This window comes from Parasteatoda tepidariorum, chromosome 6 (assembly GCF_982258835.1).
Source record: "Parasteatoda tepidariorum strain Cologne lab strain chromosome 6, Ptep-v5.0, whole genome shotgun sequence".
Taxonomy (NCBI): Eukaryota; Metazoa; Arthropoda; class Arachnida; order Araneae; family Theridiidae; genus Parasteatoda; species Parasteatoda tepidariorum.
In genome coordinates this window covers 104,631,870-104,659,653 of record NC_141760.1, presented here as the reverse complement: position 1 = coordinate 104,659,653, position 27,784 = coordinate 104,631,870, and the positions used below count along the sequence as shown (strand labels likewise).

At 30.5% G+C, this 27,784-nt stretch overlaps 2 protein-coding genes across 7 annotated transcripts in view; one reads left to right on the top strand and one right to left on the bottom strand.

Annotated features, from left to right (window-relative positions):
* LOC107448507 (eukaryotic initiation factor 4A-I) lies at positions 1–21,819 on the bottom strand. The gene is made up of 10 exons (XM_016063738.4): positions 21,760–21,819; positions 14,778–14,862; positions 13,057–13,189; positions 12,832–12,971; positions 9,410–9,575; positions 6,234–6,343; positions 4,216–4,359; positions 3,995–4,132; positions 2,914–3,083; positions 1–662 (listed from the first exon to the last, which is right to left on the bottom strand). The coding sequence occupies exons 1-10, from the start codon at positions 21,780–21,782 to the stop codon at positions 518–520; spliced, it is 1,254 nt and encodes a 417-aa protein (XP_015919224.1). The 5' UTR covers positions 21,783–21,819; the 3' UTR covers positions 1–517.
* Positions 21,820–26,532: 4,713 nt separating this feature from the next.
* The window catches only part of LOC107448514 (activating signal cointegrator 1 complex subunit 1), a 30,547-nt gene continuing 29,295 nt past the window's right edge, over positions 26,533–27,784 (top strand). The window contains exon 1 of one of the 6 annotated variants that reach the window (XM_043052528.3): positions 26,533–26,658. The gene's annotated coding sequence lies outside the window, so the exon portion shown is untranslated. Of the gene's footprint in view, positions 27,712–27,784 lie in introns of all 6 variants that reach the window. The other 5 variants (XM_043052526.3, XM_043052525.3, XM_043052524.3 and 2 more) reach the window with 5 other exon arrangements.

Genomic DNA, 27,784 nt, shown 5'->3' with positions numbered 1-27,784 from the left:
TCAATATAAATAAAAAATATTTAATCAATTATCTTTGTTACAAGATTCCAACTTTACACAATGGAAGGAAAAAAAAGCAATACTCATTCTGCTCTGAACAATTATTTACCAGTTCAGAGAAAGAGAACTGACACCGAATTGTAAAGTAAAACATACACTAATAGTTTTTAAAAAAAAAGAGAACTGTTTAAATAATTAAGTAATAATACCCCAAAAAAAGCACATCATACAAATAATAAAAATAGTTCTGCGCGAATTTTTTTTCAAGTCGAACATTATGATACAATACTGAAAGAAGAAAAAAATTTTAATTTTTTATAATGATTCCTTTTTTTTAATTAATTCACAAAGAGTAAATAAAAACTTGGACAGCTTATTAATGAGATAGGAGAACTCATTAGTTGCCAACCTGTATAAGAGTCTGTTTTGAATAAATTTCAGTTTACTGAAAAATGCTGTTTCTTAAATCAAAGTCTGAGCACAGAATAATGCACCCACATACAATGAAATATCCTCTTCAAATTAGATCAGCTACATTTAAAGGCATTTCTTCTATTTGAGTGTTATAAAATTGTTCAATATCACGGAGTGATCTTTTATCATCTTCTGTTATGAAGTTAATAGCCACACCTTTACGACCAAATCGACCACCTCTTCCGATCCTGAAACAAAAAAATTACAATCAGGGGGCAGACAAAACAATTTTTAAATTTCAGGACAAACTCTCAGGGTTGCTAATCATATCTGAAAAAAAAAAATTCTTTTCTTGCAAATATTCTACACGCCCGTGGCAGAATTGAGGTGACAAGGCAACGTTGCCTCAGAACATTACTAAGTTTTTGCAGAAAGATTTTTTATTTGGAAAGGGTAAAATTTGGAATTTCTTTTAAGCATAAATTTATTTTTCAAAGATGTCTTTCTTGCGCATCAAAGAGGAAAGAAAAACTAGATTTTCTATTCTCATTTGGCATTTTAAAAAGAAAAGTTCGTAACGACTGGATTCAGCTGGAATTTTAAATTAATATAAAATAAAAAATTCAGAAATAGTGAAAGTTGAAAGATTGTGTATTTCTGTATCTCTTTTTTAAAGAATCCTATTTGTGTGATTTCAGCGTCGATTTTTATTTTGGAGTTACTGTACAGAGTTAATGATTTTTTAACTTATGTAGGAATTTCAATTTATTATTATTTAAATTTTTGTAATGATTCACAAAATTCAAAAGAGGAAATAATTAGTGCATTTCTCCGCCTACAAAATGAGAGAAAGCACACATAATATTAAAAGTAAAAAATATTTACTCTCACAATTAAAAACTTATAATCTATACTTTTTTCTGTAATCACAACATTTATGTTACCTTAAATTAGTAATTGATACAATTGAAAATATCTTAAAGAAAAATATTAATGCTAGGGAAAATTTGTCGCAAAAAGCCCGAAAAAATTCTGCCATAGGGTTGTACACAATATATTAAGAGGAAACAGGTATTCACTGCACTCTTACGAACTATATTAGAATAACGATGCTAATCTTAGTTGCAGAAAAAACTTGAAAAAATAATAAACAGCTCGACATAAAACAAATAATTAATAAATTAAATAATATAATATAGCTGAACTATCATATTAAAATATATAGATTGCACTGTGGAAAAGTCTGCATTAAATCAGAATAAGAAATAAAAATTTTTTTCCCCCAGTTTGTAAGTAAAAATTCAAAATTCCCTGTTATTTCGGATGATTTTTAAATTCCCTGTATTTTCCAGATCTTTTCCTATTCTCTCTATTGAGCGACAACCCTGAGTAAGAGAATTTCAGAGCATTTTTAAAATTTAAGCGAAATAATTAAACAGCAAAATAAAATTCATTAATAAACTTTGGAAAAAACACATGTCTACAGCATCCATAACATTAAAATACCAGTAGGATAAACGTGAAATCAGGTCAACACTTTTCAAAAACAAATCGGATTATTTTTTAGAATATAAATATATTGTACTACTTGTAAATGCACAAACCGCTAACTAAATAGTGTGACTGACTCTACTATTAAAGTACATTAAAAGCAAATTGTAACAACAAATAAAAAGCAAATTTTATTGAATAAGAATTTTTTGATGTTCATCCTAAAGACCTATTATCTGGAAAAATCCTTCTGGCATTTCTATGATGGGACTTTTTACTGTAATTGTAAATAATTGATTTTCCTCAAATATGTTACATCGAACATAGTAAGGTCACAAATACAGCAGTAACAAATAAAAGAAAATTTTATATAACTAAGGTTTTTTTTATTATTGATAATTCTGAATTGAATTATGCTTATTAGTAGAAAAAGATAACATTTTCACAAAGCCTGTAATGTCTAACAGAAGTCAAGTTTTATATTTTAAAAAAATAATAATAAATAAAAATAATAGTTTCTTTTTTTTGTGTGATCAAAACCCTGCATATTTCAACTTCGAAAAAATATTTCTCTATGTATTTGTTAGTTTATCAATAATAGTTTCAGTTCCTAACATTTTAACGGATTAAATTCGTTAAATAATATTTGAGTCAAGAATTCTTTCTCCTTCATTACAAATTTAAAATCTAAAAGAAAGAAAAAGTTTAGGCAACCTATAATTTGCCATAAATTTCAATTGCAGAAAAAAAAAATACTTCCAAATATTAAAATTCAAACAGATTATTAGAAGAGAACTACTCAGTTGAATAATCCTAAGTTATCACCTCATAATTTATTTTCATTTTAAAACTTTCCTTTCAGTATTTGAAACTTCATGGCTTACTTTAAGTTTGTCTGAACTAACTTTCATGGCTTACTTTAAGTTTGTCTGAACTAACTTTTTCTATGGCATCCTAATAAAAATTTTACTGCTTGTTTAAAGTGAAAATTTACTTAGTAGTGCTTACCTGTGAATGTAGTTTTCTCTATTTGTTGGAAGATCATAATTAATGACAAGAGAGACTTGCTGTACATCAATACCTCTAGCCAAAATATCAGTAGTAATCAGAACACGACTAGATCCTGATCTGAACTCTCGCATGATAACATCTCTTTCTTTTTGGTCCATATCTCCATGCTAAAACACAAAAAAACACATTAGTTATTCAAAAGCAATTTTAAAAGCAACTCAATGTACAGGATAACTGCTACATTTCAGATTTTCAAACTTATGACTTTCCATGTCAATTCCAAGAATTTTTCATGACTTTAAGTTTTGTCTGACAAAAACAACAATAAATTTAAAAAAGCATAATAATAACATCAATTTAAATGATAGCTATAAATAAAACTGTTATACTCTACATCTTCATATTTATAGATTTAAAATTTAAAAAACAGAGTAAAAAAAGAGTTGAAGCAATAAAATAGCTGAAAAAATAAAATAAATTAGCAAATATTTTTTTTCCCCTGCAGAATTATATTCTAAAGATACTTTTCTTGTTCATCAGAAAGGAAAGAAATACTCCTAATTTTTCTGTTCTCATTTCGGAATAAAAAAAATTCGCCAATGACTGGTTTGCTTCAACTAGAATTTTAAACTGATAAAATTAAAAAAAAAAAATAATAAAAATTCTTAAATCACAGAAGAGAAAGTTTAAAAGATAATTTGCTCTAAAATTGATGTTTTTTCTTTCATTTTTTGAATGAACAACATGATAAAATAATTTTATATTCTAATAAAAATATGACTGAGAGGTGATTTTGTTAGAAATTCAGATATTTGGAGCATGATGAAAATGGGGGGGGAGACATTAATATTTGAGAAATAAAATAATGGAACAGTTTATTCTTATGCATAAACCACAGCATAGCAATGTATGTGCTCCAACTGCTAACTTTTCATGCACATTAGCAAAATATTTACAGTAAATAGATAGTTAATTAGCCTTCTCAATATGAAGAAAACAACTTGCACAACTAGTATAATAATGTAAAATTTTCAGTTAATTAAGAATAAGTTTTCAAAAAGTTAATGAACTGACTTACCAAAGCAGAAACAGTAAAATCTTTGCTTCGCATCTTATCTGTGAGCCAATCGACTTTCCTTCTGGTGTTGCAAAATATGACTGCTTGAGTGATGGTCAAAGTTTCATATAAATCACACAATGTATCTAACTTCCACTCCTTTAAAAATAAAAATAAATAAATGAAATCAAAGATCACTGATTAATAGAGTAATGAAAACAACAGTGGACACTTTAATTTACCTCTCTATCCACAGCAATATAAAATTGCTTAATACCTTCCAGAGTAAGCTCTTCTTTCTTGACTAAGATGCGAATTGGCTCTCGCATGAATTGTTTAGTAACTTCAAGTACATCAGCAGGCATAGTGGCAGACAGTAATATCACCTACAAAACATTATATACAAGGTCTGTAATAAATATGCACATTTACATATTTTTCATTTTTGAACACATTTTAGAGAACACACAATTTTAAAAAAATTACTTGGATTTGATGGCGTCCTCTCGCTTTTCAACTACAATAATCAAGAGTAATAGTAAACAGTGTGCATGCGTTGCTCAACTGTTTGATGGTTTTTTAGAATTCTTTTTTTTCACTTTTAATTTTGTAATGCATTGAATTTGTGAGTTTATTTTTGAGATATGACCAGAGAGATCCCATAAAATACTTCTTGAGTTGTAAATAAAAGAGAATTTTATCATTTGAACAAAATTTTTGTTTTTATTGTTTTAATTAAGAATCAAATTCTAACCTACAGTTCAAACTGGATAGTTTTCAATACTAATTCAAGTGAATATCACAAATAAAGAGGGTCCTAACTGATTGACACGGTCCCAAAAGTTAAGAGTTTAAGCAAGGGAAGAAAAGAAAAATAACACCAAGGCCTAAACTTACAGAGGCTGAAAAAGCCGAAGTCAAAAAACGTAGACTGGAAAATTCAAGGGCAAAATGAAATTTTCTCGCTTTGTTTTTTCTTTCATCACGTGTCTTACTCTTGATATGATCTGATATAGCCGCAAATCCTCTTACCGCTTAACTCGATTTTTTTAAAGCAATCGCCAACTTTCACCTCAATATCTTCTGTTAGATTGTTATTAGCAGTTTTAGTCACTGTGACAGTATTATTTAGCCATTCAAATTTGAATTAATTTTTTTCAGCAGCATCGATCATACACTATATGCTCGTCTTTCAAATTTACTTCCATCATTAAAATACATTCATCATACAAAGCATCACGCGGAAAAACAAACAAGAGTAAATGATGAACAAACGCGTGAATGTATAATTGCAGGAACGGTCAAAAATAATAACGAGTGGAGTTGAAAGAACTATAAAGAGCGCAGGCGTGACTTTAAAATGTGTTACAAACCGAAACTGCCAAGAATACAACCTCATCTTTTCCTCTTTACAGCGGAAGTCGCCGTTGTCAAGCCAACGTCGCACCTGCTGAAGCTCCGCCCATTTCCTACTGAAAATCATTCTTGGTAGGCTGCTGCAGAGGGGAAGAAGTATGTTTCAGCAGTAGCGAGGGGGGAATTTAGTAATAATTTGACAAATTCCAAAAAAATTTAATTTTTGGAACATTTTCGCGGAAATTTTTAAAATTGGGAGAAAAAGCGGATTTCCGCTTCTTTGCGGAAGTCTTTCATCCCTGTTCATGACAAATTTTCTTCAATATTGAAATCCATGACTTTCTAGGTGAGGGTATACCTTGCAAAACAAAGCAGTGTTATCAATGTAATTAATTGTTCTAGTGAAGAATAGAAATTGACTAAAAAAGTTTTTTAAAAAAAAAAGACTTTCAGACAATTTTGAATTAAAACTTTCATATTACAAGTTCAAATAAAATAAAGGCCATCTATGCACTTGCAAAACTTGTGGAGCTTTATCTTTAATAGTTTTATGATATTGAGTCAAAATCAAAACAAGTTAAGTGATGTGTTAAAGCAGCAGTGTAATGAATGGTTCTATTAAAGAATAGAAGTTGACTTAAAAAACAATTTCAAAAATAAAAAATTTAAAAATTTGCTCACAATTTTGATTTAATTAAATCTTTCTCACAGGTTGAAATAGAACAATCTAAATTAAGCACTTGTTAAACTCCATAATATGCATATATTTTAAATTTTAATACACGTGTTTTAAATATTTCTTTAAAAAAATCAGAATCAAAAGAATTACGATTTTAGAAGAATTTTTTTTTATTAGAATCTAATACAGTGTAGATACAAAACTGTACAACATTAAAAGGCTTACCTGTATACTAGAATTAAGTGTCCTAAATACATCATAAATTTGATCTTTAAAACCTCTGGAAAGCATTTCATCAGCTTCATCCAAAACAAATATCCTAATGTGATCAGTTCCTGCAAAATTAATTGTACAGATTATTATCAAAAATAGCTCTAGGCAAAACACCCCAGTAAAATTAAACATACATATTGTGAGTAAAATTGTAAGCTTTTTTTTCATGTTTTCCTAAAACTTTTGCCGGGATTTAAAATTTTTATACCCTGTTCAACAAGACCTGGTAGCAAAAGTGAACAAAACCATTCCATTATTGGAAGTATTTTTAGCAAACTAATGTCAAAATTATGACCAATATCATTATTATGAGAAGAACCACTGACGAGATATTTGCAGAAAGTAATGCTAGCTATAAACTTTCACAACTAGTTTGTGCTGAATAGAGTAGAGGATTTTAGCTATGAAGCAGCAAATTTATACATAGCGGTGTCAAAAATGCTGAACAAAAGATTTTGAAAGACGTGCAAAATGAAGTGAGTATTATCGGATGCCCTTGTCATCTTAATTTAGCTGCCTGAATGTCTATTTCTGCAACGAATCTCTCCCACACATTAAATATATTGGAATCATCGACAACTGAAGAAACAAAATTTTACACAGAGTCTAGGAAGTTTTTAGTAGCTCCTTGTGATTACATTAAGAAATTTACGCTAAATGATGACATAAGAATGCTGAAGTACAGGGTGCATAGCCAAATTATTCAACAAAAAATAAGCACCTTTTAAGCTCTTTTCAAGCACTAAAAAAATAATTAAAGCACTGTAAAAAACACAATTAGGTAGGATTTCAAAGTTTTTGACAATTGACGGTTTTATCTGGTCTTAACCAGCAAGTCAAAAAAAAAAAAGCTTTTTAGCATTTATTAAAATTTTTGAATCATGTAAATTGAATGGCATTTTCATATGCTACGGACTGACGATACACAGAAATAGATTGGGGTTGATTTAATTGTGAAAGCGTTGACTAGAACAATGTGAACAGTGTCCTGCATAATTTGTAGCGAAAATCAACATGAGGGAAAAAATTAAGCACTTTTTAAAAACACCCAATGAAAAAGCAACTTTAAAGGCTTTTAAAATACGAAAATCACAAATAACCACCTTTAACAGGGTCGCCACTGAAAAAATGAACAAAATAGTTGATTTTAGTAGCTTAAAACATGACAATAGTAGCCAAAAACAAAGAAATTAGTTGCCTAAATAAGAATATTATATAAACGTATTAACGTAGAATATTTATATAAACGTAAATGTTTTATGTATATATATGAAAAGTGCTTACTCAAATTCGAAATTCAAGCATCGTAATATTTAATTTCTTTCTTTCTTTCTTTTTTTTTAATCATGCGGAATTTTGTAGCAATAATCATTGAAAAGGCGATAGAGAAATGAAATAGACTTACAATGGAGTCCGTGTATATTGAACGAATTAAAAAGTAAGACTCAAAGTTGCAATTCAAAATTTTCAATTTAAGGAAAGAAAAAAAGTTTAGTGTGTTCAGAAACTATCTTGTGGGGGTTTCCTCATTAAACACCCCCCCCCCAATTCATGTTTAAAAATAAAAAAAAACACATAGCTAGGATTACAGAAAATTCTCCCAATAGTCTCCTTTTCCTGAAAATAGTTGCCTTTTTTTAGCCTTTTCAGGCAAAAAAAGTTGCCATAGTCGCCTAATGCTAAAAATAGTTGCATTTTAGTCACCTGTGGCAACCCTACTTTAAGAACTTTTTAAAAACGTTACGCACCCTGAAGTAGCATATTTTGCCAAAAAAATTTTCAAAATCTTATCTATTAATATAGGATACTTTATTGAAAAGTTTCCTTTTCTAGAGAAAAATAAAGATGAAGCTTTAGATAAACTAGAGACTGCCTTTAACGCCCTCCAAGTTGAACACTTCATCTGATCCTATGGACCAACAAGTTGCAGCTTTAGCTAATGTATTAGATGCTGTGGGTTACCTGAAAGAATTTCACAAATTCATTATTTTTACCATTTCCTGAGCTTTTCAAAAAAAATAGGACCCAGTTCCATTCATCCATGTCTGATGAAACACTAGTAAAATTGTTAATAATTAAGTCTAAAGAAGGTACACATTGCTATGAAAGAGACTTCTAAAAAAAAAAATTTTTTATGCAAACAGTGCTGCTAAGGTATCTTTACAAATTTAAATTTTTTAATAATGTATTCCGTTTTACATTAATAAGTTAATATATATACATATATGTACACAATGTTGCACATTATTTATTAAAATTCATGTTGTAATTAAACTAAATAAAGTTTAGATCAGACTGGTTTTTAAGAATTAATAAATGAATATTATTGTGGCATCAAATAGCATTTTCTATGCTCATTATACAGTGCATAATTAGATTTTTCAACAAAAAAAGCACCTTTCAAGTACTTTGAAGGACTCAAAAATATCTTTAATTACTTTCCAAAAGATAAATAAATATAGGATTTGTGTAGTAAAAAAAAATCTTTTTTTCCTATCGTTTAAAGTTTATTAACAAAAACAATTTTAAAAACTTTACATAATCATGATAAAAACAACTGGTTTCTGATAAATATTGCAGAGAAAATTATGAAAATCACGCAATTTCAAAATTTAGAACGACAATCTAAACAGTAAAAATAAAATCTTTTTAAAAGATAGAAAATTAAGCACTTTTCATAAATACCAAATTAAAAAAAGCACCTTTAAGGGCTTTTCACTATGCATAAACACTAAGCACCTTGATTATACTATAGTGCATTTATGAAATAATAAATAATTGAAATTGGCTTTTTTTTAATAAATTTATTACCATGCAGAGGAAATTAGCATTCTTTTGTCAATCTTCTGTAATATTATAACTAGGGATTGGCAACATGTAGCTAGGAATAATTCAAATAAAAATCTTCTGTTTTCAAAATACCAATGAAAATAGAAGTTTTTATGAAATTTGTTTTTGCTTATTTAACTCTAATATGATAGCATAACTGAATTACTTTGAGTACACTTTATTGCAGCAAAACATTTCTTAATGACATTTTAAAAATTACTACAGTAGCTTTTAGCCTAGCTAAAACTTGACAACCTTGCAAATGTATAATGTATGCAAAATGAGGAATTGTTACTTACTTAAAGCTTTCCTGTTGATCATGTCAAAAACCCGCCCGGGAGTTCCAACTACCACATGCACTCCCATTTCAAGTTTCCTAATGTCCTCACGAACATTAGTGCCACCTATACAAGCGTGACACTGAGCACCCATATAGTCACCTAAAGCAATCACTACTTTCTGAATCTATAGAGAAATGTAAAAGTCATTTTTAGATGATACACTTTAAGTTATATGCCTGAAATATGTATACATACATTAGTCATAACTAGGGCCCTATAAATTATGCGGAAATTTTTTTAAAATTATGCGGCTGGGATGCGGCGATTTTTATGAAAATTATGCGGCAAGGATGTGGTGGCTTTTAAAAATTATGCATGCAGAAGTTAGTCCAGAAGCTGCGTCTTCTTTCAAACTCTGTCTTTGTTTCGTAAAAATTTGGCCGTAGCAGGATACAGCTCTTTCACAATCTACTGAATTAGGAAGCACTGAGACCACTTGTCTTGCTTTTTTTGTAAGTTCTGGAAATCTCTCGGAGACTACATCTGAATTCCAGAATCTAATTAAGTCCTGGTCTGAACATTATTTTACATATTCTTTGTAAGCAGCATACTCGAGTTTTATATCTTGACCACTCATTCCTGGAATATTCTTGAATACATCGTCGTCTTCAATACTGAGGTTGACAATTTGTTCTGGATTGAAAACTCGAGCAGCTTTCATTAAGTTTAATGCAGGTTGACTAAACTTGGGCCCACGTTTTATGAATACGTCTAGTTCTGGAGAGTAGTAAGTATTCAACTCTGCAATTGTTTTGTGAAACACTTCTTGAAGAAATACGTTGTGTGAATCTTTTCGTGAGTATGATGCCTGAGAATTACATCGAAGTTTAGACCGCAGATCAAAAATCTTATTGTAAGCTTTGTGAATAGATACACCACATGTTTCGAAAAAGAGAAGAGTATCCATTAATATCTGAGCGTGTTCTACAATGAACTGAAAGTCTGTGCAAACTTACTTGCTTTCCACCAAAACTTTGCACTGATAGAGAGAAGCAGTGTCAGGAGTAAGGTTTATTTCACTGCTAAAAAATTCTATGTAAACATTACAATATTCAGCATGATATTGCACTGATTTAAACCAGGAATTCCACCGTGTCTTTATTGCTTTATTGGTGCTGGACAAAGTTTAGCTTTCTTATTGTCATCTGTTAAAAACTTTAAATAGCGGCGCTTTCTTGCAGGATAATGCTTGAACAATTTCTTAAAGTTTCCTGTGAATTTATCCACCTCTGTCAGATTCTTGGAAAGATCTGACCACCTGACCAAAAAGATTCTTGGAATTGAAAAGGAAGATATATTTCAATTGAAAAAAACCCCTTAAGGAGAAATTTATCTGGTAAACGAATACATTTTGCAGAAAAATAAAAATTATACAGATATGCTGCGATTACGCGGAAAATTGTAAATTATGCGGATAATTGTGATTTATGCGGGTTTCCGCATCTTCGCATAATTTATAGGGCCCTAGTCATAACAAAAAAGATTTTAAGCCTGCAATAGAAATCAAATTTTTTTAAAATATAGAAATGGAAAATGACTTTGTTCAATTAATAATAATCAACCAAAGACTAATTCAGCAAAGTTCATACTGTATCAGTGGAACATATTTCAGATTCAAATATTCAACAGTTAGATACATCTGCTACATTTTAGAATTTAAAATCCATAACTTTTCATGACTAATTCCAAGAATTTTTCACGACTTAAAAGTTATATTTTCTCCGACATAAACACAAAAAGTATTATAATAACAATAACTGAAATGATAGGTATAACCAAAACTGTTATACTCTGCAATTTCATATTTATTGATTTTAAACTTAAAAAGCAGTAAAGGAAGAGTTGAAGCAATAAAATAGGTAAAAGAAATTCAAAAGCAAACAACTAAACACAGTCAGATATATGTAATTATTTAAACCTGCTTTATTTCTTCGTAAAAGTAATATAAAAAGCCTAAACTAGGATTTTAAATTGATAAAACAAAAAACATAAATAATAAATAGATAATTCTGATATCAGGGAAGTTAAAAATATAATTCGCTCCAGAAATGATGTTCTTTCTCTCATTTTTTGAAAGACTACCATAATTTTTAAGAGCATGATAAAAACATTCTATATTTTAATAAAATATGACTGCGGATATTTTGTTACAAATTCAGATATTCGGAACTGTGAAATTGACGAGTAAATTCCATTTAAAAAATTAGATTTTTCCGTAACCTAAATCCTTGACTTTCCATGATTTTTTTTATTTAAAAAAATAGTTAAAATCATGACAAATTTTGTTCAATACCGATACCCATGATTTTCCTGATACCCTGTAGATATATATACTTTTGACACAGTTCTTCCATTAGTTTAGCACAAATATCTAGTGCATCTACTGACAGCATTCTGTGCACTGCAGGGCAAATTAATTTTTCATTCCTGTTTTTCTTAAATATGCTTTTTTTTGGCCATCATGTATTTGAAGAGAATGCACAGAATATTTCCAGTGATACTCCTTAGAAATGTACAAATTAAATATTAAAATGTATAAATGCCAACAAAAAAGAAAAAATATTTTAAGAACCTATAAATTTTCATAACAATTGATAATCAACCTTCTTTGCAGTGACCCGGGTGTAAATATCTTTGCTCCAAACAAAAGGTAAGGAAGTCTTTTGTTCTGTGATTTATATTACAGAAGTTGCGAATTCGCACCAGTATACAACACACTTCTAATTCTGAATAATGAAAAGTAACCATCTTTTTAACAACAAATGAGGAACCTGAATTGTATTTTTTAACATAAAACTTCAAACCATTTTATGACGATAGACACCAATTTCAGTTCAGTGGGTTAACTAGTTATTTTGTAATTAATATTTAAAATTGCTCGATTAGCCACGCCCACTAAAAAGCAGTTAGTTTCCCTATCTCGGCTGATGACATCAGAATATAGGAAAAATAAGACTCCCATCACCTTCTGATACAGTAAAAGCGCATGCCGTCGCTCGTAGAACACTGATAAAAATTCTCAAAAATAACTCCAAGCACTTACAACAAGTATTGTTTTATATCACATTGTAATAGCTTTACACTTAACACACCATAAAAAATTTAATATAAATATATAAACAGAAATGTACCAAAAGGAGAAAAATGACAGGATTGGTGCAAAGCCATCAAACATGACCAAAAAGGGAGAAAAAAAATTGGGAACTATCTGAAACTTTATTATTTTGTTACAAAGACCATTTTAGAGTACTTAGTACTATTTTAATTTTATAAGAATGTTTTTCTTTTGATTATGCTTCACTGGAGGTTTAACGATCATAAGACACATAACGATTATAAAATAAAATTAATGTAAGAAAGAACACTAAAAATACACCTACTTGCTGAGCTAATTCCCTTGTTGGAGCAAGAATTAAAGATTGACATTCTCTCAGAGAAGTATCAATCTGTTGCAAAATAGCTATAGAAAAAGTGGCGGTTTTACCAGTACCAGATTGGGCCTGTGCAATAACATCAAGACCTGCAAACATGTGAAACACAATTGAGAAAATAGTCCTTTTCTTTTTTTCGGATGAAATTAAATCTATATTTTAATGTACACAAACCTTTCACACACGGTATAATAGCTCTCTGTTGAATTGCAGAAGGTTTCTCAAAACCATAAGCATAGATGCCTCTCAGCAGTTCTTCATTAAGGTGCATATTATCAAAATTATCAATAACTTCTTCCCAGTTACTCTAAAAAAAAGCAAGGAACAGGGATGGTAAGTTTCTTACACAGTGGAAAAAACTCTTTTTTATGCAAACAAGTTACATTAATGATTATGAAATTTATAAATTTTATTTAAAAGAAAAATTATTAAAAGAAATTTTTTTCCTAAATCAACGCATATACACATTGAAAAATATTATATATTTCTTTCTTGTCCCACTTTGCAAGTTGTCTACGCATAAAAAAAAATAAATCTCAAACGATAGTTGATAAAACCTCATGTATTTATGACTAATTCATCGTGAAAACAGTAGCAGAAAACCCTTTTTTAAATCTTGACCAACTATTTTATTATAGAATAAGAAATTATAAAATAATCAGACACTAGTAGGTAGATTGTGCATCTACATTTGGCACTGCAAGTAGCGCTACCTTGACTTTGCTGGGTTTTTTGTTGAAGCAAAGACACAACTATAGTAGCACATTTGTACTGTACATCAGTAATTACAATATACACTTGTTTCTGAAGAGTTTCAATAAGGAAGCATTTGAAACATCTGCGATTTTTGACACAACAGCAGCAGTATCCGTTCGCCCTGCACCATATTTTAAGCAACATCGCTTTCAGAGAACATTTATTAAATAATGAGCCTGCATGATCTTGCAATACTAATCGATAGATTATGACCTACAATGAACGACGTAAATTACACTTTGGCCCGTAATACATCTTCATCACTTTCAGGCGCAAAATACTTTTAACACTTAAATTTTTATTCACACATTTCTCCAAATCTTTGTCTCTTCGTGTGTATATAATTATTTACATCGCTTTTACCGCCATGCGCTATTTTAAAATCTAGCCCTCGAATACGCATAATGCTAAAATTTGTTGGACTTAATTATGCAAGGAAAGTTTTTAGAATAAAATTCTATAAATATCTGAGGAAGCATTGTTAAAAATTTTAAAACAAAATCACACTGCAATCCATATGCACCAAATCGTACTCACAAATAACATCACCATTGCTGAAAAGTGCTCTAATTCTAGAAACTCTAACCTTGGGGCAAAATAAGTAAGCATTGCTTATCTATCAATATTGCTGGTCATGTGATCCTATATATATCAAAGGTTCTACTTTCGCTTGTCGCCGAAGCGCTTATCTGCTCTCATTAGTTACCAATTGTTTGCGCTTCGCGTGATTTGCTTCCAAAACCAACTCTATTATAACTTGCCTTGGATTCTTTTCTTTAAGTGAAGAGTTTCATAATTGGTATTTAAAATTTTGTAAATCTTTGAGTCCGGGATTTAAATAAGCAAGTTGTGAAGAACTGCAAAAAAATTAAATATGCAACCAGCCGTGTGCTTGCCTGCACGAACGGGTAAAATATTGTACACTGTAAGGCGAAACCGTATAAGTTGGTTTATTATGGATTATTATAATGAATTTAATTCATCCCATAATAATGAGAGAAAATTTTTTTATCAAGAAGCTTGATTTACTAATATAAAAAAATACTGTAAGATTAAAAAACAAAGCTGCCTCAAGAAGTAGGCATTAGGTCACATTTCATTACAATTTGAATAGGTAATATATTGGAAATACCACTTACAACAATAACACCATTGGTTTCCATTCCAGGTGGGCCATCATATTCATGTGGCTGCTCACCATTTTTCTCAAAATCTGGACCATTTCTGAAATGAATTGCATAATATACTAATCAAGATTTATAATAAAAGATCTCATTAACAAACATTCTTATTATTTGACAAAAGCAGAATCCAAGCGGAAGCAACAATTTATTTTAAATCCATATGGCTTTCAAACTCCCAATTTTGTTAAATGCAGAACTTCATTAACGTGAACTAATTTTTGATTCTCCATCAAATTGTACATGGATATTAAAAATATTTCTTTTACGTGAATATGCTTAACGAGAAATATCTTTTTGGTAAAAGTTACACTTTAAATCTAAACAGAAAATTTATTTCCTGTTTGACAGGAAAGAAAAGTCAGTTCTATATCTACAGGAAAGCCACAGAAAAAAAAAATGAACAAAATAGTTTAACCTAAAGCATTAAAATAGAGCTAGAACACTTGCATGCACTAAATAAGAACAAAAATTCAGCATAAATAAGACTAAAATTTCATTTAATAACTTAATTGCCATATACCATGATCCATTTAGTTAAGTTGGTGGCAAATATAATTTTTACATAAATGTTAGTGTTCTAGCTCTAAATTTTTATATAAAAAAAATTAGTATATTTACAGAAAATTAAATACTATTAATTACCAGAATTTGTTCAAAAAATACTTTTTCACTAAAAAAACCCTGCTTTTTCTAAAAAAATTTCCTTTTTATCAATATTTGACTTTGCAAATATATATATATATATATACATATATATATATATATATATCGGGTTGAGTAAAAAGTTTTCCGCCAAAAAAAAAATCCTGAAAAATGACCAACACATACAAAATCAGCAAAGCTAATGAGAATAGTTATCTCCATTCAAATCAACAATAGTCTGCCAACGTTTTGGCAACTTTTCATTCCCTTCTGCGAAGAACTGGGGGGTGCGCGACTAGAGAAAGCAATCGACCTCATTTATGACCTCGTCATTTGAACGGAAAATTGTGCCATCAAGATGCAGCTGCAGATTTGAAAACAGATAGTAATCCGAAGGCGCCATGTCTGTGCTGTATGGTGGATGTTGCATCAAATCCCACTCTAACATGTGGAGCGTCATGCCGGTCATTGCACTAACATGTGGCCAAGCGTTACCTTGATGAAAGAGAATCACCTTCCTTCTGAGCTCGTTTTCTCATTTTTCGCGAATCGCATTGCTAACTTTGATTAGCATATTGCTGTATATTGTACTGTTGATAGCCTACCCGCTTTTAAGGTACTCCTTGTAGATAATTCCACGACAATCCCACCAGATACGGAGAAGGACCTTCTTGTTAGTTAGCGTTCGTCTTGCATCCGAACTTTCGGATTCCCCGGATGCTGACCACCCTCCTCTACGGCTAGTATTGTTGTAGTATACCCATTTTTCATCACAGGTCACAATTCTGTCCAGAACGTCCTCTTTTCTTTGATCTCTGAGCAGAACCAAACAGGCCGCTTTTCTCTTGCTCTTGTCTTCAGCAGTCAATTCGCGAGTCACTCAACGGTTAAACTTAACTGTTAGATTTATGCGTTTGAGAGTATTTGCTATTGTTTTTTGGCAAATGTCAAGCTCTAACGAAATAGTTCATGCTGAAAATTTCTGTCTTGAACAATAATTTGCTTTAACTGGTCACAATCAACCTCAATAGGGCGGCCAGAACGTGGTTCATCTTCAATGTTGAAATTCCCAGTATTAAACTTTCGAAACCAAACTTTTACTGTATCCTCATAAGAAACAGTATTGAAACCTAAACTTTCACACATTTTCTTGAGGCATTTAGTTACACTTAGTTTATTTCGGAACTCATAGTACATAATGGGTCTGATCTGTTAACGTGATAGCTACATTTTAAGAAATTTTTTGGTGCACAAGATGATAAAGTTTTGACAAACAAATTACACAGTTGTGTAGTTCCAATTTTCTGCTTTAAAATACAAAAGCCCGTTTCAAAAAAAGTTAACCACCACGGAAATGGCTGCTGCTAGCACATTTCCCTTTGGCGGAAAACTTTTTACTCCACCTGATATATACAGTGCAACCTCAAAAATCCGGACTGCTGGGGGGTTTGGAAGATCCGGATTTCCGGATTTTAGATACCTTACTTGAATTGAGAGTTATCGAAGTTTCGAATTCGCCAGGCCGATTTCGCGATTAATCACGCGTGTGTAGACCTCCGATGTCAATTTTAACATAAATATACTCTTTAAATAATAAATAAAAGACATTAAAAATCAAACTTTCGTCATTTATCCCCGCAATCGATTATTTAGATAACATAATATTAGCAATTAAAACTAAAAATATAGGCTTAAAACGCGAGCTGAATTTCAACTTATAACCGAAACAGATGCTTCTAGACTAGACTGTACCAGCTGATACTAATCCTTTTTTTGTTGGGGGATGAAAGAACTTGTCTCGCTTCCTAAGCTTCAAGGTTAAGAAAGAACCAGTTTTCTTTCATCACAAGGGGGGAAAAACAAGGAGATGGAAGAATTCCTCCTTCTGAGGGGATTCCCCTTCAGGAGGAGGGGGATTCCCCTTTATATTTTTTGTTATCCATACAGAGCTGATAAGAATGACTGGAATGTCCTTATCAGCTATGAGCTGTCATTCACACCCCACCTCTACCTCTACTGCTTCATTGTTGGAGAAGAGTTGTGGTTTTGCATTAAAATTTTTATTTTAAGCGATTTTTTTAAAAAATTTTCTTTTGAAAATTTTTTCTGAGGAACTGGACGTATGAGTCCGGATTTTAGAGATTTCGGGATTTCAGAAGTCCGGATTTTCGAGGTCGTACTGTATATATATATATATTGTGATTACTCAAATTCGAAATTCAATTATCGTAATAGTTTCTTTAAAATTATCAGAATTTTGCAGCATGGACACTTGAAAAGGTGATCGAGAAACGAAGTATACTTACGAGGGAATCTGTGCAAATTGAACACATTAAAAAGTGACTACTCAAATTTAAAATTAAAAATTTTTAACATTTTTATTTTTTAAGAAAAGAAATTCAGTGTGTTCCACAAGATCTCACGGGCCACACGTTTTCAACCCAATTTATGCTAAAAAACATCGCTAGGGGTATGGAAAGTCTACATATATCCTTTTCCTAAAAATATACCTTTGTGGCCTCAAGCTAAAAATCGTTGCATTTTATTCACCTGTGGCAACACTGTATCTAGAAGAGTAGGTTTTTTTGAATGCTTTGTTATTAACGATAAAATTCGGCTACAGGTGGAGTGAAGAGTGGCACCTTTGCACAATATTCAAATGTCTTAAAGTAATGCAACCACAAAATGTTCCCTTTTTTCCCAATTGCATATCTTATCACATTCCTTCACATAATTCTAAAGTTATATAACGTAAAAACATCATCAAAACTTCAGTTATTTTAAATAACTTGATAAATTCTTCATTAATTTTCCTCCAAGTATGAATTGCTAGTACACAATATTAAAGAATAAATAATTATGTCACGTCAAAAACATGCATCAATAATAATAAAGTTGTAAGTTATTTCTATTTTCTAAGAAAGAAAAAGAATTAACTATTTTATGTAGCCTATGCGTATACTTAACGTCCATACACAGATATGGCAAGAAAGTCACAGGCAAAAAACATTAAACTATTAGTACTTTTACATGTATAATCAAATGTGTCAGACTCTCTAATGATTTGAAATTTCAGCAAAAAACTTTTTTCTATTATCTAGATTATTTCTTAAAAATGCTATTCCAAATTTCATCTTCCTACTAAATTGATAATGTTATATCCATAGTAAGATAAAAACTAAGTATATACCCACACAATCCAAAAGCATCTACAAACTCAATATTTTTGATAATAATAAGGGTGCACAACCTTTCTGAATGAAGGGCCACTTGCCAAGCATAGGGGTGCACAACTTTTTTAAGCGAAGGGCCACATGCACACCACGTAGATTAAGGAAGGGCCGCACGCGTATTCAGTCAGGCGAATATGAAAATTTTTATCTAAACATTAGTGTTCTAAGCACTAAATATTTTTATCAATAAACTTAACATATTTGCAAAAAATTAAATACTTTTAATTATTTGAATTTATTTAATTTAAACTTAATATATATATATACAGGGGAGTAGGATATAAATTCTAAACATAAAGAAGCTTAGAGAATGAAAGTGAGAAGAAAAAAAAACACATTTTATAGAGTAATATAAATTTGAATGAATTATTTTAATAAGAGAAATTTATAACATTTAAACAAAAACCAATTTAAAGAAATTATTTATCACTTTCAGAAGTTCCCGGGGGCCGCATGTAGCTCGCAGGTCATTGGTAGTGCACCCCTAGCCTAGCAGGTAGATTAACGAAGGGCCCACGCATATTTAGTCATATTAAAGGGAAATATGATCATTTTTATAAAAACATGAGTTTTTTTTAATTAGTAAAGATATAAACATAAAATTAAATATTTTTAAATACTTAATAATATAACTTCGAATTAAATATTTGTATAAAAGAAAATTTATAATGTTTAAACAAAAACCAAAAATTAAAACAAATCCATTATAGTACAAAATAAAATTCAATATTTAGTATTATTTTTCAGATATTTTTATTTCCAATTTTAATAATTTTAAATCGCAAACGTTTTCTTTTTAATTTTTTCCTAAAAAAATTACCGAATCATCTAAGCTAAAACAAATTTAAAACAATATAAATGACTTAAGAGTAAGCAGTTTAAAAAACTTGTGTCCTCAAGTTTTAGAATTTTTCAATTTGTAATAACATTAAAATATCAGGATTCAAAATATCACGTACAAGTACATGGTGCAAACTACTGAAATGAAGAAAAAGCAACTTTAATTTACGAGGAAATATGCACTAAAAAATAGTATCCAATAATAATTACTTAAATTTGCATGTTGTATTAGCATCATTGTTAACAGTGAAGGGATCGTAATAATCACTAATGAAATCATTGCATTAATTTTTCTTTAAAAATTACTCAATTTGCAATGAAATTAGCACGAGTAAAGTGCGGCAATAAATAATTTTCGAAATGTGCAATTGAAAATTTGAATCTCATAGTAAGAATTTTTAAAACTGTGAGTATGTAGCGCAAATGATGCGGAAAATATGATTAAAAAACTACTTTAATTTACAATGCAATCAGCACAAATTAAGTAAGGCAAAATTAAATGCATGATATAAATCTTGGGTCTTAATATTGTAATAATGTTCATGAAATTTATGATAATATCAGCAAAAGTGAAGAGTGTCATAAGTGATTGATTAAATGTGCGATTTGAAACTTGCGTGTTGTAATAATATTAGGTTTTCAAAATCACATAGCGGTGTGGGAGCAGCATGCATACAACTAAACACTGACTTTCTTCAATCTTACATAAACAGGGGTCTGTCTGGGTTTTTCTTAGAGGTACCTATTTTGTGAAAAATTAAAAATTATATTTAAAAATAAACACAAAAATATGGTAAAGATATGGATTTATCGTTTCTTAAAGGATACAAAAATAAAATTTTAAGAAAAAGTATTTTGTGAAACTACCGTTTTTCCTAAAATTGAATTTGTGAATCTACCGTTTTTTCTTAAGTTGAATTTGTGAAGGTACCGCTAAACGGTAGTAAATTCAGCCTGGACAGACCCCTGATAAATCATGATAATACTATCTACTTTGTATTTTCCCACTGCAAACTTTCTTTGCATGAGGATTTCCATTATATTACAATAAATATTAATAAAAAGTATCTGCAAAGTTAGAGAATGACCCACCAATGTATCCGTGCACTTCATATGTCTAGATTATCTAAATAAGGTTATATCATGATTACGTATTACAATAAACTCATGAGTTTATATATTACATTACAATAAGTCTTTGTGATTTTTAGATACTTTTGTTAGTTATACATAAATGAAGGCATATCATAAATTGTAATGGAACAAAAGCTTTGTCCTGACATAATAGTAAGCTGTGCTGTGATTCAATTACAGTGAAACCACTCTCCATTCCACAGTAAAATGACAAGAACTACTTTATAAAAATGCGACTGTACCAAAATTAAAATTATTGAAACGGTGTGGATGCTCAATTTGTGAGCATATTTCAAGGAAATGCAACACCAAAATACTAAAAACAATGCTTAAAGAACAGGGTATAATAAATCTCCTTCATAATATCCACTTTATGTTTAATAGAATTTTAAAACTGAGTGCAGTAAAAGGCTCAATTTATGAAAAATAAAGAGAGTAAACAGATTAAAAAACTGTATTTTCATCTATAAGAATTATTCATCTGTAAGATCAATATTAAGGGAGAACTAAGCAAAATTTAAAAACTATAACTACGCGAATTTAATATAATCAAATTTCTGCTGACCGATTTAGTAAACATACGCGATGCGTACTATGCACGTGTCAAATTTAGACAATAAATTAACAGAAAAAGTACAAAAAAAATTTTTCCAGAGAGAAGAAAAAATTGTCACAATTTAACAATATTAAAAACAAAACAACAATTTAAGGAGAATTTGACAATAACAGGATTCAATCCCTAAGCCTACTGAACTCATACTTTCCACGATCAACACAGTAAGAGAAACTAAGGTAAGATTTGGGAACTTTTCCAGAAACTCTATAACTCAAAAATTCTAACACATTTCACGCAAAGACAAATTGAGAATAAAGAAAATTGGACAACCTCTCCTACAAAATTACACGTGCTATTAACAATAGGAATAGCCTGTCAGCCATGTTTCATGGATGTACGAGATCACTTAGGTTACTTTATTATTTAAAGATCAAAATTTATATAAAAAATAAATTTAAAATACAGAATGTGTGTTCATTATTTCACATAATTAAAATTTCAGAACATTTTTAAATAAATTAAAATTTATTACCTAGTGTTGTCGTAGGTCGACATTGTGTAGTAACTTTTATTTTTCAGCTTGGGTTAAAGGACGGATTCACGGTTTGCAGTTATTAAATCTGAAAAATTATGGCAAAACTAATGTCTCCACACAGAATAATCAGAGAAAATGCGCATGCGCAGAAAGGAATGGTTGACTCATCAAGGGTTGACTCATCAGTCACAAACAGCGATAAACTGCCAAATCAAAAATATTTTACTTGTATTATCTTATTATGAAATGGATAGTGTTTTTGCACTAGAAAGCACTGCAAGCTCTTAAATGCCCGAATTTCAACGAAAATTTTAACGAATTAATGCGACATGCGAAAAAAAGAAATTCTCTCGAAAGACTTCTGCACCATTCATATGCCTGCACAATTGGCGATCGAAATGGGCTGCAGGTGGCGTTGAGCAGAACTCTTTTCCTATGGCAACACTTCACATGTTTTCCCCATTAGCGTGTGGAAAGTCATAGAGGAAGGAAGTACGTTAGTTTCTCTCTTGATTTTCATATAGATTAAAATCTTTTAACTTGAAAAACTATATGGAACTGAAAACTAGATTAAACATAGTTCTAAAGAAAAGTATCATGGAAATTTTAAAAAATATTTTTATTAAATAAAAAGGAAAAATATTAAGAAAGGGGAAAATATCGTAGTACATTCCTATACAACTGAAAAGAGGAGGGGAGAAGGTCTAAAGGCATGAAACCGGTCTCTCCCCAGATGGCGTATTCGAGTGTTGCGATCGCGAATGGTAGATCATAAGACAAAATAAAAAAAATTAAAAAGCACATTTGAGAGTATTTTGTAATTGAAAATTTCCTTAATTAAAACTATTAAAAATATTTCCATCGTATTTAATGACAAAAATTGACTTGTTAAAGTAAAAAAAATCACGAATTACCCTTTCCTTACGAATTACCCTTTACCCTTACCTAAATTGTTTGAATATTCATATTTATTTAGGAAATTTTATATTTATTATTGTACATTTATTATTCAGGGAAATATTAACTAGATTATAATAGATTCTATTATTAATAATGGGTCCTATTATTAACTAATTATTATAGATTGTCAAAGGTGCAGCTATTTATTGTTATTATATGTATTTTATTTCGATTTCTGAAAATAAGTAGGGAACAATTCTCTTTCCGGTCATCAAATAATTTTTATAATATAAATTTTAATTTAACATAAAATTTTAATTAAGTAGTGAACTATCAATGTTTCAAACAACAAATAAATAGTATGCACTAATAAGGAATTTGTAATACTCTTTTTTAAATAAAGAGACAAATAACAAAGCCAAAATTTATTATTTTAGTTTAAGTACTTTTATCATTTTATGTTAACTCACTAAAATCCAAATTGTATGCATTGGTTAAAATTAATTAATACCGCATGGCAGGCAAACTAGAAGCCCAAATCGTGGATCATTAAGTAATATTAATATTAAATATTTCATATTTATTTTAAAAATAAAACATTTTGTTTATAAGAAAAATTATCAATCATGAATAAAACTAAAATCATAAAAAAGTTATTTAAAAGAGGAATTGTATATCCGTGTAGAAAATTTGAATAAAAAAAATATTACTATTTTAGTTGTCCTGTTAAATTTTTTAAATTATTATACGTAATCTAAGAAAAAAAATTATGTAATTATGATTAAAATTAATTATAATCGCGTAATTTATATCTTGGTTCAATTCTGTTTGTATCTTAGATTCAAAAAATCATTATTTTTATTTCATTGTTTGGTAAAATCATATTTAAGTAATGTTATTAGTTTTTTATAACTAAGCAATTAAAAGTAAATAATTAAATGTAGTGCGCATATTATAATGTATTTTGATTTGAAAACTTATCTTTTGCAATAACGATTAAAATTGGCAATGCATTCAAAATAAAAAATTAGGAGAGAAAAATCTTCAGGCATACTCTTAAAAAATATTCCTTTACGATGCGACCGCCAGCTTTGAATTTTTCGCCAAATAGGTAACCCCCATCTTTGAACAAGTTTTCAGAGCCCAAACAGTAAACTGTCTATCTCTACCCTAAAATCTCCTTTAAGGTCCCTACGCAGGCGGATCAAAGTGGTCACCCATCCGCTTACTGACTGTAGCTTGACTTCGGTTTTCTATTGGGAACCGGGCCTTTACGATCAGTCTACTGCGGGACTCTTGAAGATAGATGAAAAATTAAGATAAATAGATATTTTATTTTGGACTGTGTAATTGTTAAAATAAAGGGAGAATTTATCCCATTCCTACCCTTTCCGAAAAGTGCGACGAAAATTAACTACAACTACAACTCCCTTTCCGAAACAATGCCCCCTCTGTGAGCTCCCAGAAAGAGGTCGTAAGCACTTGCTGATGGAGAACTATATTAAACGATAAATGAAAGCCACTGTGGTCACTTTGTTATGACTATCGATGCACAACGTCATTTCTTATAAAAAAAATTGGTTCAAAATTTGGTTTGATGGCAAGTTTAAGATTTTGTTTTACTATCGGACGGGGAAAGGCTGCGAGTTTAGACGTGACAAATGCAGATTCAGCGCTCCTGTCGATACCGACCCACAACATCCTTGTATGTTCATTTTTGGAACCTCAGAGCATTATACCTCAAACCTTCTCTATTCTTCAAACACAACTTGGTTTTGGAGCACTTTCTTTCTCAATTCTCATAGGCATTTCAGGGAATCACGAACTTCAATCCTTCATTCAAAGGCTAACCATCTACCGCAGAGGTTCCCAATTTTTTTGTACCTAAGGGCAAATACCAGAATATCGGTCGAATAGAGAGCACCATTTATTTTTTCAAGATAAATTTATAGTTGGTAGTCATAGGTAATAATACACACTACATGTAATGCACAAAAGATTTAATTTTAAAAATTAATTTAATTTATGAATAATTAATTAGTATTAATATTATTGTGTGTATTAGTATTAATATATAAATGATTTCTAAATTACTTGCAAAACATACGAAGTATAAAAATTATTTATAAAATATATAAAATACAGACAATGTGATTTTTAGCAATGCATTTCACTGGCCATCGCTTCAGAATTGGGAGAATATGATGAAACTCCTGCTCGCAAGCAATCTGTAAGTCGTGATCTATATTTTGATTTTATGATATTCATTGTCGAAAGCAATGATTCACACAAGTATATGTGAAACCAAAAACGACTTTATTTCAGGGAATCACGAGCTCTTTTTAAGAATGGAAATTTATTTCTGTATTCCAGAATTTCTCGTTTTTCGAATTCAGATATAATAGTTTGGAGGATAATGTCATTCTGAAGATCCAAAATTTCTAACGCCACTTTTACTCGCCTTGCTTGAAGAAATTCTGAAACGTATGTTGTTATTTCGGTTACAATTATTTGGTTGGTAAATAGGATTTACGAAAAAAGGTAGCTATGGGCTCGATGATATTAAATTGTTGAAAGCGCGTTTGAAATTGGTCTTGGAATTATTGGAGGTTAATGACAAATGTTGATAAGCCAATTTAACTTTCGTCTGCCTTTTTTTTCATATTTGGAAAATGCAAAAGAGACTTCATTTTCAATTGTGATAAACACAAAACCAGCTTAGCTCTGAACGAGTTCATATCCCCCGTCATTCTTGATACATGTTTGTCCTTCCCTGCAGCTCTAGTCGTGCAGTGGACTGATCGTTAAGACACGGTTCTCAGCACATAACCGAAGTCAAGCATTACTGGCTGCGGTCAGTGTGAGGGTGGGTGACGACTTTTGAATCAGTCTGCGTTGGGACCGAGGGTGTGCGGTATTGGTCCTCGTTGAACTCTTCTACCATAAAGCGCTCGACTTCACGTTATCGGGCTACCGAGGCAGGGGTGCTATCCCCTCTGTAGAGGATTTAAATTGTGATGGCATGTCTTCGGATCATCCTGAGGGATGTTTCCTAAACCGTCGCCAATATCCCATTGTGCTGCTCTAGTGCGACGTAAATGAACTACAACAACAACCTGGCAGTTCCAAGATTAAATTATTTAGTTTTTCCATTATGTCTGTTACGAAAGACAAATCTGCTAGCCAAAAAGGATCTCTAAATTCTAAAAATACTTGATTTTTGGCAGGAAAATAATTTTTTATTTCTCCAATTAAATGTATAAATCTATCAATATATCTGTGAGGACGCAGGTCAGTTTCCTGGCGATTTCTGTTTTGGTTGTGTATATCATCAATATTAAAAAAGTAAAAAAATTTGCATAGCATTTTATGGGAAAATGGAAATATTTTATCGTTAGGCAAAAGCAGCGGGGGAACCCAGACCAATCGACGGGCGCCATGGTGCCCGCTGGGATTAGGTTAGGGACCCCTGATCTACTGCAATATTCATCCTCACGCAATTGGCGATCGCAACGCTCGAATACGCCATCTGGGGATAGAGCAGTTGCATGCTTTTGACCCTTCTCCCTTCCCTCTCCTCCTCTTTTCAGTTGTATAGGGATGTACGATATTTCCCCTTTTCTTAGTATTTTTCCTTTTTATTTAATAAAAATATTTTTTTAAATTCCCGTGATGCTTTTCTTTAGAACTATGTTTAATGTTGTTTTCAGTTACACATAGTTTTCTAACTTAAAAGATTTTAATCTATATGAAAATCAAGAGAGAAACTAACGTACTTCCTTCCTCTATGACTCAGCACACACTATTGGGGGAAAGCATGAGAAATGTTGCCATAGGTAGAGTTTCTGCTCTACGCCACCTGCAGCCCATTTCGATCGCCAATTGATTAGCGAGCTATAAGCGGAAAAAACATAGGGCTCCAAAAATGCCTGTTCCGCCAGACATCAATCAACCCGTTTAACCTGCTGTGGATGTTTGTCATGATAAAAACTGCTGGTTAAAAAAACTTCTTATTTAATTGTTCACTTTACTATAAATTGTTGATTTTTTAAATAAAATAATAGATTTAATTCTAAGGTGAATAAAGATAGATTCTTCACTCCTAGCATTATTTTTACCTGCCATAATTTTTTTTTGCGAAAAGCATTATCAGCAACATAATATTGAATTAGAAACATGGAATGATGTTACACATATTAATGATAGATTTATGCTGATTCATTTTTAGTTTTTGGCAGCATTTTTTTCTTTTTTTGGTAGGTCGAATACCCTAAAATAAATCTATTTTTTAGTTAAAATATGATTTGATTGATTAAATCAGATGTATCTAAACGGAACTTTCTAAATGAAAATTTTGATAGATCTTCATTTTTATCTGATATATAAAATTAGTATGAACAATTTGATACGTACAACATAAATAAATTACTTTCTTAACCTGGTATTAGGTATAGGCAATTTGAATTTTCAGCCCTAGCTTATAATAAATTAAGACAAATTCTATAACATTTATTGAAACGAAAAAGTTCAATTACGCTATTTATATCGGTCATTGGGATTCTTCTGGTTATGGTGTACGATTCATTCACGTAATTCATGAAAATAAAATCTTACTTATCTCAAAAAAATAATGAATAAATATAAAATAAGATAAATAACTGGGCTTATTTTGTTTGGAAACTTAGGTTTAGAATTTTCTCTACATTTAACTTTGAGGTAGCCAATAACTAAATGATAAAATTCATGCAGAATGTTAAAGGAATTATTGAGAATTTCACTTGTACAATATATCAAATTAAAAAGTGCCAAGTGTAACCATGTCAGTGTCAAGTGTATTCTAGTTGATAACCATAGTGGTTTTTACAAGATTTTTTTTTTGTATATTAAACTTGTTTTATTTTTTAAATTAAACATAAGCCAGCTAAAAATCATAGAGGAGATGGGGGTGGAGGTTGTGATGTGGTCCAGGTATGCCTTATGACCTATCCATCCTGAGAAAAATTACTGAAATCGAAGCATTTCATGATTTTTTTTATTAAAAACAAAATGGTAACTGCAACTTATTGAAAATAATTTATTGTTTGATTTTATTTCTTTGTAGGAATACGATAATTTCATATTT

Coding starts and splice junctions, on each gene's coding strand:
- LOC107448507 (XM_016063738.4), bottom strand. CDS start 21,782: ATGTCGACCTACGACAACACTAG. Junction 12,972..13,056: donor TATTATACCGTGTGTGAAAG/GTTTGTGTACAT, acceptor ACATGTTTGCAG/GTCTTGATGTTATTGCACAG. Junction 663..2,913: donor AGAGAAAACTACATTCACAG/GTAAGCACTACT, acceptor TTTTTGTTTCAG/GATCGGAAGAGGTGGTCGAT.